Below are 15,304 nucleotides of genomic sequence, written 5' to 3'. Positions count from 1 at the left end.
CAGAGATTTGCAGCAATGTTGTGATGGCAGAGGCTGTTGCTAGGTCTTCAAAGATGCTGATTAGGAGGATTGTTGAAAGGAGAAGACTGTTAGTTCCCATGTTAGATTTCCCAGCCACACCTTCACCAAGAGCCTGTGAGGTTTGTGCTGTGGTTAGCATTTACATCTGCTTCACAACAAGGCCATTTGCCGTTGGCAAGTTCTGCCTCCTTGAATCTAGATTGGCCAAAATTTGTTCGAAGTCTGTAATTCAGTTTCTTACAGGTACATATGAAGGCACAATTGAAGGAACCTTTAGGACGTTATGAAATGCACTTAGTTTGGCTTACGATCACACCATTGAAGACCTGCAGTGCCTTTTTTTTTTTTAATCAATACCTCCTAGAAAATAGGGTAGTAACTAATTTGTCATGTGACTAGGAAAAGAAATGTTTCAAAAGTGAGTTTTCCAGAAAGTTGAAACTTTAAACCCTTTAGAAATCAAGAATACTATTGTATAATAATAATGGTATCTAAAAGGACCTTTAAGTATCAAAAGCTCTTTTTAAAAAAAATTATTTACGTATTTATTTATTTTTGGCTGCATTGGGTCTTCGTTGCTGTGCACGGGCTTTCTGTGGTTGCGGAGAGCGGTGGCTACTCTTGGTTGCGGTGCGTGGGCTTCTCATTTTGGTGGCTTCTCATTGCAGAGCACGGGCTCTAGGCACGCGGGCTTCAGTAGTTGTGGCACGCGGGCTCAGTAGTTGTGGCTTGCAGGCTCTAGAGCGCAGGCTGAGTACTTGTGGCACATGGGCTTAGTTGCTCCGCGGCATGTGGGATTGTCCCAGACCAGGGCTCGAACCCGTGCCCCATGCATTGGGAGGCATATTCTTAACCACTGCGCCACCAGGGAAGTCCCTCAAAAGCTCTTAAAGAGTCTCTTTTGAGAGTAATTAATTAAAGACACCAACTCTAGAACCAGACTTCGTGGCTGTTTTCAAGATAATTGTCACCTGTTTCCTTTTCCCAGAAGTTAGAGCTCAATTTGTGTGCAGTGGGAGTCTAGATGGAATCAGTGACCTGCTTCCTGACAGTATCTGGATTAGGATAAATTGGGATGCAATTTCAGAGTTCATAAAATTCTATTTTACCTAGAACTAGCCGTAAGTAAAATAATGAAACTGGAGTCTTAAATATCAGAGACTCCTTTCCATTCCTTTCCTTTCTTCAGTTTTTCTCTTCTGTCCCCTGCTTTGTTAGACTGGTACCTCACCAAGGAATGAATGTGATCTTAACAGTAAGAGGTTCTTAGCATAATAGGTTTATAGTCCATTCCTGAGAATGTTTGCTTTTTCTTAACATCCTGTTTTAAAACACATACTTTTTCATAAAATACATAAAAGAATCTATTTCTAAAGGAACTGGGAAAGAAAGATTTGACCTTTGAAGGAAAGGAAGAGGGGAGACAGTGATACCAGTATGGCCACTAAATTTGGCTACAGGGATGGACTTTCAAAGACTTGAGAATTAGAAAGGACCATTGGGAAAGACCTTTGGCATGCCTATAGGAAAATATTCCATTTCTGAAACAGTGATAGTCACTTTCTTGGAACTGTAAAGCTATTGTTTTGTAACAGTTTGATATAAACTATCTATTTGGTATAGAAATCAAACCAAAACAATATACTTCAAGCTCTTTGTTTTGAGGCCCATGTGCTACGAATTTGGTCTTATTTTTTAAAAAATAAACACACACACATACACAATCCACATGCTGCTAATGTATTTGTAGGATAAAGTCCTAGAAATGGAATTGGTAATTTTTTTCCCTTTCCTTACAAATAGTAACATAATATATACATATTATACACTTTGTCTTTTTCCCCCCACATAATATATCTTGGAGATCTTTTAAAGCCAACTTGTATAGAACTGCTTTATTCTTTGTGAGGACTTCATGCTATTCTAGTCTACAATCATACTAAACTTTATTGAAACAGTACTCTATTGATGAGCACTTAGGTTGCTTTATATTTTGTACTACTAGAAACAATGTTGCAGTGATTATACTTTTGCACATGACATTTCAGAAATGTGAGTATAGGGTAATGTTTGGGATGGAATTATTGATTAGGGTATGTAACTTTTAAATATTGATCAGTATTTCAAATTGCCCTCATAGAGGTTGTAGTAATTTATACTCCTTATATGTTTCTTGATATTTTTTCCTTACACTTCAAAACACTCCCATCAGAAAAGTATAAGCAATGAATGGCTATTTCTCCACCTCCTCTCCAACACAGCCTGTCATCAAACTTTTTGATCTTAAGCAGTATTTTAGGTGAAAAATTGTATCTCAGTGTACTTAAATGGCAGTTGTTTTATTGTGAGGGTTGATCATTTTTTCAGCCATTTATATTTCATTTACTTTGAACTGTCCATGTCCTTTGTTCATTTTTCTATGAGGTTGTTGGGGGTTTTCTTAGTGATTTGTCTTTATGTATTAAAAAAATTTAGCCCTTTGCTATATGAGTTGCAAATATATTTCCAAGTTTTCTGTTTGCTTTTGACTTTATATGTTTATTTTTCCCATGTGAAAGTCTTTATTTTTATGTCATCAAATTTATCAATCTTATATTTATGATTTCCTGGTTTTGTGGCATTCTTAGACCTAAGTCCACAGGTATTTTCTTCTAATACTGTAATGTTTTTTATTTTTGTTTTTTACACTTATATCTGATTTATTGTGGAGTAAAGTATGATTTAAGCCTCCAATTTCACTTTTTTCTGAGTGGCTCTCCAGTTGTACCAAAATCATTTGTTGAATAATCCATTTCTCCTCCTTTGAAATGCCACCTTTTGTATACTAAAGTCACAAGAATAGTGTCTCTTAGGTAGAAAATGAATAATAAACCCCTGAAATGGGGTGTTTGCTAAAATGCATTTTGTTTAAATAAGATAGTAAAGAACTGAGAAGGGGTATTGATTTTTAGCCTTAAAGTCTTGCCCAATATATTTTGTTAGAAATGTATGTAATTAAATCAGTTAGAAAGGCCAATAGAGTCATCATTTTATATAAATGGCTGCATTTGTGCCAAGATGATGTATTGAATAGCAGGAATGTGGGTTTTTTCCTTGCATTTATTATAGGATATTGAGACACATACACAGCCGGGCCAGTGAATTTAGTGCCTCCTCTAATGAGGGGCATGGTTATTAGACATTACTATCTTCAGTATAAGTGTGGAATTATCAGAGTAAGAAATCACTGACCTCCAATACAAGATTATTTGAAACATATATAAAATTTTAGATTTAGTTGGCAAATCCAGCCTACTTTGAATCTGAATCTTGAGTTCTCCTAATTAAGATTCTCTTCAATTTTGTCCTGCCTGCTTAATTTTTAAAAATCCATTCTGCTCAAAAGGTTTTCATTCACTTGGACCAGATTTCTTGAATTGTTGCCACATGTTCTTCTCTGACTGCCCCTCCCCCCTTTTTTTCCTTTAAAAGGAAAGCATCTGGTTTATATCATGAAGGACTTTTGGAAGCAGTAGAGAGAGGGTAGAAATAATATTTGTATGTAATTATATAAGCAAGGGTTAATATTTAGTTGTTAAAGAAGGAGGGGGTTTTTTGTTTAGAGACTAGAGTGATAGGACATGAGCCTCAAAAAGAAAAAAAAAAAGTCTGAATTATATTTTGGTTTTATTTCTATTAGCACACTGTATTGAGGGAAAAGATGGAAGCCTAGCAGTAGATTGTCAGTTTTTGTTAACCACACTACACTGTCACATAAAGTATAGAATTCTAGGTTCACTATGTCAAAAGGCAGAAAACCATTTATTTTTTAATTAGTTGAGCTCCTCTAAAATATAATATGAACAAAGTTGATGAGATGCTATAAAGTAAAAATTTAAGGAAAACTCACAAACAAAATTAATTTCTCTAAAATTGTTTTACTCAACCACAGAGAAACCATGCCCTGCACTACTTTCTCTTCTGTGGATTTAAATAGCTTTTTTATTTTTCATAATATTTCTGTTCTTGTGAAGTGTTATTATAGATGTAGTAATAATTATACTTCTTTCAGTTTAAGACATCTAGGTAGAGGTTATGGCTTTTTCATTTCCTGACAAGATGCACAGGGATTGATATTTTGGTTGGTTGGGTTTTGGATGTACAAACACATTGGTCTTATTTTGTATCACTGACAATCCACATGGTTGGCTGCTATGTGCTGAACTTTCTGTTCTAGACTTTCAGCCAAGTACTTTATGCAAAACTCTGGTTTTAGTGAAACAGGTTTTATTGTTTTTAGTCAAGAGTTGTATTATAAACTGTTGTCAGCTATGTGATGCAAACAGAGGATCTGGTATATATATATGGCCATGAAAATAAATCACCAGAACAAGCCAGTCTCTGTTCAACTGGCTGTTTTTCTCTCCCATTCCTGTGGCCTCAGTTCATGTTGTTTACTGCTGGAGGCCTGAGATGGTGTAGTTTTCTTTTCTAGGAACTTGGAATTAGAATTCCTCGACCACTAGGACACGGACCAAGCAGATTCATCCCAGAAAAGGAGGTATGTTGTTTGTGAACGTACATAGTGAACTGTATGCTTTTAAGGAAAAGCTTTCATGACCCACATCTTCGCATCTGAACAACTGTTGGTCAGCAATATGCTTTACACAAGTTAATTATCATGTTTTGGCAGTGAATATGTGGGATTAAAAAGCTGTTATCGTCATGTTGATTTCTAGTATTTCATGATCTTTTTCTAACACCCATATTTAATCAAGCAAAGGCAAGACTTGTTTCTGACCAATGATATGCCACCTGCTTATATTTAGATGTTGTTTAGGTGTGCCCATAAGCCGAGTTAATTGGTCTTGGCCAACTCCACAGGCTGGTATCAGTGCTAGATTGGATCTTTAATTCTAAATATGTAAATGCTCCTATACTTTGTTTTCACAGGGATTGTTTACTGTTAGTTAATTTTGATTCTCTGTAAATTGAGGGAGAGTAGGTGTTGTTAAAAGGAAAGGCATTAGTGTCTGTTTGCAAGCTCTGCAAATTTGATAATCTAAATCTGGATTCTGGATTTAGATCTGGATGTCTGGATTCTGGTCAGGTCTGCAAGCAGCCTATCTAGATGGCCTTTTATGTTCGGCCTTTGTTGTTTTTCCCCTACTACATGATATGTGACTCTTTATTCTGCTATCTTGCAACCAGTTGAGTTAAATTTGTAGAATTATAACCTCTCTTTCTTAAGCCAAATTTAATCTGCTTCTAGGTGACACTTAGAGTGCAGTGCATGCATATTCCTTTTTTTTTTTTTCCTTCCCCTGCATATTTTCTTTCTTTTACACCGATTTACAATTTCTGAAACCATGGTTTTCCTCTCTTTCATACAGATTCTCCAAGTGGGGAGTGAAGACGCACAGATGCATACTTTATTTGCAGATTCTTTTGCTGCTTTGGGTCGTTTGGATAATATTACCTTAGTGATGGTTTTTCACCCACAATATTTAGAAAGTTTCTTAAAAACTCAACACTACCTACTGCAAATGGATGGGCCATTACCCCTACATTATCGGCACTACATTGGAATAATGGTTTGTAAACATTCAGTGAAAAATTCTTTCTGCCTGCTTTATTAATCTTTTTAAGAGTTGGTTAATGCTTCAAACACAGGAATAAGTACTTATATTCTAACTTCTAATTGGATTCCTGTTAGGTAGTATCTATTTTTCCTCTTTCTAAATAAGTATGCTGTCAAATATAACAGAAAAAGAAATATGTATTTACACTCTGTTGAGAACCATTTTCTATTAAATACGAGAATAAAGTAGAACACAAGATTATTTCACTGATAGTTCAGATTGACATAAGTGGTGGTACTCATGTTCAATTTATAAATAATATTCCATTGTCTTATGGTTGGCACCTTAATTGAAGTTTCTTCTTAATCTGAGGTTCTGAAAGTAGGTATAAAATTTTTCTAAAGTTCAGATACTTTGATCAGATATTTTATTTGTTCTTAGGATATTTTTGAGTTGCTTTCTATAGTGTATGAATTTTTAAATGTTTATATGAAAACTTCATTTCTGTAGTATATGGAAAATTTGAAAACATACTAATCAAAAACTTAATTAGCTGTTTTGCATATTATAAAGAAAAAGATTTGTAGTTGTTCAAGATTTTAATATGTGTAATTAGAATAATCTTTTTGTTTTCTCTTAAGGCTGCAGCAAGACATCAGTGCTCCTACTTAGTGAATCTCCATGTAAACGATTTCCTTCATGTTGGTGGAGACCCCAAGTGGCTTAATGGTTTAGAGAATGCTCCTCAAAAACTACAGAATTTAGGAGAACTTAACAAAGTCTTAGCCCACAGACCTTGGCTTATTACCAAAGAACATATTGAGGTAAGTAGAGAATATATCTAGGGTGTCATTAAAAGAAAAATTAGACTAATTTTTAGAGCAGTTTTAGGTTTACAGAAAAATGGCACAGAAAGTAGAGTTCCCATATTCTACCCCCGTCAACCATCCACCTCCCCCACCCACACACACACACACAGTTTCTCTATTACTAACATCTAGTATTAGTATAGTACATTTGCTGAAACTGATGAATTAATAATGTCTAATTTACATGGGGGTTCACTCTTTGTGTTGTACAGTTCTATGGGTTTTGACAACTGCATAATGTTGTGTTATCCACCATTATGGTATCATACAGAATAGTTTCACTTCTCTCAAAATCTCCTATGTTCCCCCTATTCATCTATCTCCCCTTCCCCCTGAAACTACTGCTCTACAGTCTTTATGGTTTTACCTTTTCCAGACTGTCATATAGTTGGAATCACACAGTTTATGGCCCTTTCAGACTAGCTTATTTGTCACTATGCATTTAAGGTTTCTCCATGGCTTTTCATGGCTTGGTAGCTCATTTTTTATTGCTGAAAAATACATGTATGGATGTACCTCAGTTTATCCATTCATCTATTGAAGGACATCTTAGTTACTTCCAGTTTTTGGCAATTATGAATAAAGCTTCTACAGACATTCACATGCAGGCTTTTTGGTGGACATAAGTTTTCAGCTCAGTTGGGTAAATAACTAGGAGTGTGATTGCTGGATTGTATGATAAGTTTGTGTTTAGCTTTGTAAGAAACTGTCATCCAAAGTGGCTATACCAGTTTGTGTTCCCATGAGCAATGGATGAGCATTCCTGTTGCTCCAGATCCTTGTCAGCATTTGTTGTTATCAGTGTTCTGGATTTTAGCCATTCTGATAGATGTAAAGTGGCATCTTGTTGTGTTATCTTTGTAAAATACCATTTTAAACTAGTTTCGTCTGGTTCTATTTGTTAATAAAGATAATAGGATAAAAGTAGATGGACATTCTCTAAAAGAATCTACCATGCAGTAGAAATTCTTAAAAATACAATATATTTTTGGTGTTGTCTTTCTCTTTTTTTAGAATATTTATTTATTTATTTATTTATTGGCCATGCCTCAAGGCTTGTGGGATCTTAGTTTCCTGGCCAGGGATGGAACCCATGCCCCCTGCAGTGGAAGTGCAGAGACCTAACCACTGAACCTCCAGGGAATTCCCTAGACTATTTTAGATTCTTTTATGTAATTGAAGCATCTTTTTATCAAGGAGATACAAGATTTGAATATGATTAATGCAATGTCTGTTATATTGTCTAGTAATATAAAATTACACAATATTATAAAATCGATAATGAAGCAGAATGGACACAGATTTGTAAGACTTTGAAGAACTGTAGACTTTACCTTGAGCATAATTTTTAAAATAAATATAATTTGATGATTTAAGAATATTCAGAGTCAAGTTGTTCAAACCACTTTTTAAAAATTCCTTGAGGAGGCCTGATAATAAAGAAAAACAGGCGTATTTTACACAGTAGCATCTACTTTAAACACAAATTCATTACATTTGGTTTGAGACTGCACTAACAACATAGTTAATGCATTCATAATCCATCATCTGAAATATGGCAACTGCTTTTAAACAAAATGTATTCTACATTTTAAAGTCAGGATTTCAGAAAGTCAAAATAATAACGAATGTGTTGTTATCAGATTATGTTAAGCTCTTTTTGTGAATACATACTCATAAAAATTAAATTAGCAAATTCTGGGTTCTACATGCCTCAAATTGTAATTTTATCCTAAGTTTGATATAGTAACTAATCCTGTTTTCAATAGGTTAAGTACCAAGATGAATTGTATTCTTTCATCAATACCATACCCCAGTATAAAAATGTTCTCGTTTTTTTTCCCAAGGGACTTTTAAAAGCTGAAGAGCACAGCTGGTCCCTTGCAGAACTGGTACATGCAGTAGTTCTACTTACACACTATCATTCTCTTGCCTCATTCACATTTGGCTGTGGAATCAGTCCAGAAATTCATTGTGATGGTGGCCATACATTCAGACCTCCTTCTGTTAGTAACTACTGCATCTGTGACATTACAAATGGCAATCACAGTGTGGATGAGATGCAGATCAACTCAGCAGGAAATGTTTCGGTAAGTATCTATTATTTATTATAGGATCATCCTAAGAGTAATCACAGTAATTGCTGTTATATTATTTTTCATTTGGCTTTTTTTTTTTTTTTTTTTGCGTTACATGGGCCTCTCACTGTTGTGGCCTCTCCCGTTGCGGAGCACAGGCTCCGGACGCACAGGCTCAACAGCCATGGCTCGCGGGCCCAGCCGCTCCGCGGCATGTGGGATCTTCCCAGACCGGGGCACGAACCCGTGTCCCCTGCATCGGCAGGCGGACTCTCAACCACTGCGCCACCAGGGAAGCCCTTCATTTGGCTTTTAAGAAAACCTACCCTGTTAAGTCCAAAAAGATATTAGGCCCCCATACCTGTTCATTCAGGAAGTATTTACTGACTGCCTCCAAATGCTCAGCACTAGTCTGATGCTAAGGGACATACAAAATTATAAGACCCTCTAGGAGGTTACATTTGAATAATTTTAGGATCAGAAGCCACCAGCAATGTGCCCCATCAGAACCATCTAGTATTGAACGGCTACTGAGTGAGATGAGGGGAGACTGAGAACAGTGGAACTTGGTGGTGGAAACTTCCTGATGCTGATCACATCCTTTTGCACAGAAGAAACAGGCTGTCTTCTTAATTATTTTTTAGAAGATTTAATCAGCCTTGATCTGGTTCTCCTTTTAAAATACTTCTTTGTGTTTTAACTTCTCACAAATATATATAAAAGTGAATGTAAATTTATTAAAATGCTTTTACCTCTATTCCTTCTCTTCTGTGGCTTTTATATTTTCTCAGTTATGTTATTCCTTTGAAACAGATCAGAATGAGTTGAATTTTCTATAAGCAACTTTGAATTCTATATATGATGAGTCAAAATTCCCTCTGCATTCTTTAGCTGTAGTGAAAGAGCAAAGGGTTTATATTTCCAAATTGAAATCACAGAAAAAACATTACAGCCTTCTGAATACTTTGCACAGATTTTCTCAGTTGTATTATTTTAAACAGATTTGGACAGGTTGAACTTATATATTTGACTTTAACGTGTATTTGACTGTTAACGTATATTTGACTGTGGGCAAGTTATCTAACCTCTCTGAGCCTCCATTCTTTCATTTCTAAATAAAGGTCAAACACAAGGTTATTGTAAAGTTTAAATGAAATGTTTCTAAAGAGGTAAAAGGCCTAGTACAGTGCTTGGCATTTATCAGGTACTAAATAAGAGGTAGCATTTACATATGGTGAGATTAGCACAGAAGGGAAAATCATGTTCCCAAGGTTGATCACTGTGCTGTGCTGGCAAGGCCCAAGACCATCAGTTCCACCCTCTGTTGAGCTATCTGGATTGTTGTTAGAGGCCTGCATATGACCACTGATTATTTATCAAAGCTTAAAGGTTATGAGATGGTCTAAGGGAGAGTACATCAGTTGCTAGGATGCTTAGAGTTGGACTGTTGTCCTTCTCCACCTTTGATTTACTACAAGGCTAAAGAAAAAGTACTGTTCCTAGTTATCCCCCTATTAAATGAGATAATAGTGAAATAATAGAATTTTTAAAAACTTCCCTAGTAGATAAGCTCCCTGTTCCCAGGTTCCACTGTTCTCAGTCTCACCTCATCTCACTCAGTAGCCGTTCAATACTAGATGGCTCTGATGGGGCACATTGCTGGTGGCTTGGGATCCTAAAATTATACAAATGTAACCTCCTAGAGGGTCTTATAATTTTGTATGTCCCTTAGCATCAGACTAGTGCTGAGCATTTGGAGGCAGTCAGTAAATACTTCCTGAATGAACAGTTGATCATTTTTTAGCAATAAATATTTTTAAATTAGGTATGTACCTTGTTTTTTTTAGACATAATGCTATTGCACACTTAATAGACTACAGTATAAACAGTATAGTACAGTATACAGTATAATGTACAGTACAGTATAGTGTATTTTTGGCTGCATTGGGTCTTCATTGCTGCGTGCAGGCTTTCTCTAGTTGCAGCGAGCAGGGGCTACTCTTGGTTGCGGTGCATGGGCTTCTCATTGAGGTGGCTTCTCGTTGCGGAACACAGGCTCTAGGCACATGGGCTTCAGTAGTTGTGGCTCGTGGGCTCTAGAGCAGAGGCTCAGTTGTTGTGGCGCACGGGCTTAGTTGCTCCACAGCATGTGGGATCTTCCCAGACCAGGGCTCGAACCCGTGTCCCCTGCATTGGCAGGCAGATTCTTAACCACTGTGCCACCAGGGAAGTCCCTAAACATAACTTATATGCACTGGAAAACCCAACAATTCATGACTCGCTTTGTTGCAGTGGTGTGGAACTGAACCCAAAATATACCTGAGGTATGCCTGTCTATTGACAACATGCCCAGTGTACACAGTTGATGCAAAACGACTTATATTTGTGTACCTTATTTAACTGATTGAACAAGTAAAAGTTTAACTCTTAAATATTCAGTTCTGTTTAAATTGACTAGTGTTAAATTTTAATTTTTAAAATTTAGCATTGATAGTAATATTATAATTTTAGTAATAAAAGGTAAAACATTAGAATGTGTTCTTAAAATCATTTTTCTCTTATATTTTAAAATTTAAATATCTGTATATATAATAGGCCAAATAATTGTTGGGGTTTTTTTGTTTGTTTGTTTGTTTTTGTTTTTGCGGTACGTGGGCCTCTCACTGTTGTAGCCTCTCCCATTGTGGAGCACAGGCTCCGGACGCACAGGCTCAGCGGCCATGGCTCACGGGCCCAGCCACTCCGTGGCACATGGGATCTTCCCGGACCGGAGCACGAACCCGTGTCCCCTGCATCAGCAGGCGGACTCTCAACCACTGTGCCACCAGGGAAGCCCCAAATAATTGTTTTTGATTCATTCATGTGCATTAAAATTATAAGAAGATCTACTTTTCTTATATTGTATTAAGATGCAAATTCTTATGAAACAGACTTAATAAAATTCAAAAATTTCATTCCATGTCTGACGTATGTAACCTTAATTGCACTTTCTTTTCAGATAAGTGATTCCTTCTTTGAGGTCGAAGCCCTCATGGAAAAGATGAAGCAGTTACAGGAATGTCGAGATGAAGAAGAGGCAAGTCAGGAAGAGATGGCTTCACGTTTTGAAATAGAAAAAAGAGAGAGCATGTTTGTCTTCTCTTCAGGTAAAAGCAACCATTACATAGTCAATAAAATGTCTATTGTGTCCAAAAATAAAAGCCCAATTTTTTAAGAGAATTTAAATAAAAGTATCTTTTTTATTGAAATATAGTTGATTTACAATGTTGTTTTAGTTTTAAGTGTACAGCAAAGTGAATCTGTTATACATATACATATATCCACTTTTTTTTCAGATTCTTTTCCCATATAGGTCATTACAGAATATTGAGTAGAGTTCCCTGTGCCATACAGTAGGTCCTTATTAGTTATCTATTTTGTATATAGTAGTATGTATATGTCAATCCCAATCTCCCAGTTTATCTCTCCCCCCTTTTCCCCCCAGTAACCATAGATTTGTTATCTACATCTGTGACTCTATTTCTGTTTTGTAAATAAGTTCATTTGTACCACTTTTTAGAGTCTACATGTAAGCAGCGACATATGGTATTTGTCTTTCTCTGACTTAACTTCACTTAACATGATAATCTCCAGGTCCATTCATGTTGTGGCAAATGACATTATTTTGTTCCTTTTTATGGCTGAGTAACATTCCACTGTATATGTGTGCCACATCTTCTTTATCCACTCCTCTATTGATGGACATTTAGGTTGCTTCCATATCTTGGCTATTGTAAATACTGCTGTAATGAACATTGGGGTGCATGTATTTTCAAATTATGGTTTTCTCCATATATATGCCCAGGAGTGGTATTGCTGGATCAGATGGTAACTCTATTTTTAGTTTTTTAAGGAACCTCCATACTGTTCTCCATAGTGGCTGAACCAATTTATATTCCCAGCAACAGCTGTAGCATTTACTGTTTGAGATTTTTTGATGATGGCCATTCTGACCAGTGTGAGGTGATATCTCATTGTAGTTTTGATTTGCATTTCTCTAATAATTAGTGATGTTGAGCATCTTTTCATGTGCTTTTTGGCCATCTGTATGCCTTCTTTGGAGAAATCTCTATTTAGATCTTCTGCCCATTTTTGGATTGGGTTGTTTTTTTGATACTGAGCTGCATGAGCTGTTTGTATATTTTGGAGATTCTTTGACAGTTGCTTCGTTTGCAAATATTTTCTCCCATTCTGTGGGTTGTCTTTGCTGTGCAAAAGCTTTTAAGTTTAATCCAAATATGTCTTTCCTTTTAGAAAGGTTATTGCATAGGTAGTCCTACTTCTAGAAAAGGAAGTTATAGTGAAAACAGCACTAGACAAAGAGCGAGGACATTCGATTTGGGTTCTAATACTAAAATCACTGCTAATAAATTTTGTGAATATACGTCATTTAACATTGAGTGTTTTTCCTCTTCTTTAAAATGAGGAAATTGCATTCATAAAGTCCTGAGATTGCTTCCAGCTTTAAAATTCTATGATTTGTGAAAAGGAGCTACTTATTAGGTAACAACAACGTAAATCCTTTATGTTTGGCCTTTATCAAATGTAGGCTATAGGATTTAATACGTAAACCAGATAATTTAAAGGAAAAAAGTGTGTCAGTGTATTTTGACAGTAATAGAGTGGGACAAAGAGTATATGTTAAAAGCAAGTTTCTTAATAGCAAAGAAAAAATCAAATTTGTATAAATGGAGGTTGGATGTTAGCTTGAGGAGAAGTCTTTGATTTTATTTACTTGAAACTATAATCTCATCGACCCCTAAACGTGAAGATAATCTGAAAAGGCTTAGAAGCAGTGCAGGAAACATTGTAAAAACAATGACGCATAGAACCTCTTTCCTTTATTCATCATTTTAGAATTGTTTCTAGGACCTTCGAGCTGTTAAAGAGATCATTTTATATATTGTGTGACATTAAAAATAGTCCAAGTGCTAAAGTTTAGTGCATAAAGTTTAAAGTTTAATTTGTTATCACCATAAAGATTATTCAAAAGGGTGTTCATACTTGAAGTACATACTTTTCAGTAGAACCTAGTATCTATAAACTACAATGGGGACACAGAGGGAGAGAGGATCTGTGAAAGAGAGGAATGAAAAGCATAGAAAATTCAACCATGAGTATTTTTTAAATAACAGAATCTACTTTTATTATATTCCATTTACTAGTAAGTAGGCTATTTCTCTTTATAGTTTTAAGACTTTATTTTAGTTGATATTGGTTACTCAGTGTCAGAGAAAGGGTAATCCTGTTTTTAATTGTTATAGGTAAAATGAATTTTAACTAGCATCCTGTTTTTGAAAGGCTTTCAGTGGTTTTTTTAAAAAAATTATTTCAGATGATGAAGAAGTTACACCAGCAAGAGATGTATCTCGTCACTTTGAGGATACTAGTTATGGCTATAAGGACTTCTCTAGACATGGAATGCACGTCCCAACATTTCGAGTCCAGGTAAAGTGACAACTTGTTGTATGTACATGCTCGATTAGAAATATCTCAATCTGACTTAAAATAAGAAAGAGCCATCTGGATTTGAGAACAGAAAGCGATACAGAGAAAAATAACTTTTCTACATACATGTAATTCCCTTAGGTATGTTTATTATATTGTTGAAGTTCATAAATCAGTTGCTCAGAATTCAAAACACATTCAACCATAAAGCAAAATTACAATAGTGGTTAGGTTCCCAAAGATGGTATGCAGAAACCCAGTTAAAGTTCCTACTATAACTAAACAGTAAATAATAGTTGTGTTTGAACCTAGCTTGCATTTATAGCATTGTTTTACTGAGCCCCAGTGTTAAAGTGAGGCGACTTCTGCCCTGATATGCACCAGGCCTGAGTAACAAAAGAAATGTCCTCACAGCATCTCAGGCATTATGTGTGTGTGGGTGGAGGGAAAGAGGATGAGAAAGAGTGAAAGATTTGCTTAAATTAGGACTTATAGGGAAAACAGATTTTTTGTTTTCTTTTTAATTTGGGTGAGTTCTTACAGATACCATAGAAAATAAACCATGATTACAATAACCTAATTCCCTTTAAAATATGACCTGAATGTCATTTGAAGCAATGAGAATTTTTAAAGGTTTCAAATTTAAACCTTAAAGAGGATTCACATAAATAAATCTTATTCCAAAATTACTTAGCACCCATCTCTTAGAATAAATAAAGTTACTAGGGTAGGGAGTAGAATTATTGTTGGTAGACCCAGTTTGTTTAGCTCCATAATCATTAACTTTGAAATACACAGTAAAACTTCCCAGTACAATTCTGTATATACTGAGTCCATGGAAACTTAGGGACCTTGTCGTCCTCCAGGATACCAGGCTCCTTCTCTGTTTTCGCTTTGGCAGGAGGCACTGTGCTAAGTGCTTTGCGAGTATATCTCAGGAGTGACAATTGCTGTATCTTCTAGTTCCAGAATAAAAGTTGAGAATCATCAATTAGCAAACATTTATCTATTCTGTGCTGTAGTTTTGTAAGACTGCTCCCAATCCATCAGTAGAAACATACTGTAGTTTAAATGTTTTTCTTAAACAGACTGTTATATATTTAATTTAGATAGGTAAATATATAATTCATGAGTTGATATTCCCAACTTTTCCAGTTATTGTGCAGGGGCTATTATAACTCTTTTACCAGAATTATGAAAATATTTGAGAACTATGAGATTTTATTTTTCTTTGCTCAAGGAACTAACAATGTTTAAGGAGACAGAATTAGGCACAAGAAAGAATTAT

At 35.6% G+C, this 15,304-nt stretch overlaps 1 protein-coding gene across 4 annotated transcripts in view; it reads left to right on the top strand.

The window, feature by feature from the left end:
* Window positions 1-15,304, top strand: part of SESN1 (sestrin 1) — a 116,106-nt gene that overhangs the window by 96,558 nt on the left and 4,244 nt on the right. For 3 of the 4 annotated variants that reach the window (XM_081251455.1, XM_081251457.1, XM_081251458.1), the window contains exons 2-7: window positions 4,496-4,561; window positions 5,394-5,594; window positions 6,224-6,406; window positions 8,299-8,541; window positions 11,528-11,675; window positions 13,904-14,016. In XM_081251455.1, the coding sequence (XP_081107581.1) occupies window positions 4,496-4,561; window positions 5,394-5,594; window positions 6,224-6,406; window positions 8,299-8,541; window positions 11,528-11,675; window positions 13,904-14,016 (954 nt within the window). The remainder of the gene's footprint in view (window positions 1-4,495; window positions 4,562-5,393; window positions 5,595-6,223; window positions 6,407-8,298; window positions 8,542-11,527; window positions 11,676-13,903; window positions 14,017-15,304) is intronic. The other variant, XM_081251456.1, reaches the window with a different exon arrangement.

Source organism: Mesoplodon bidens (assembly GCF_964165515.1).
Source record: "Mesoplodon bidens genome assembly, chromosome: 12".
Classification (NCBI taxonomy): Eukaryota; Metazoa; Chordata; class Mammalia; order Artiodactyla; family Ziphiidae; genus Mesoplodon; species Mesoplodon bidens.
The sequence above is the reverse complement of the archived record's forward strand: the minus strand, read 5'-3'. Positions and strand labels throughout refer to the sequence as shown.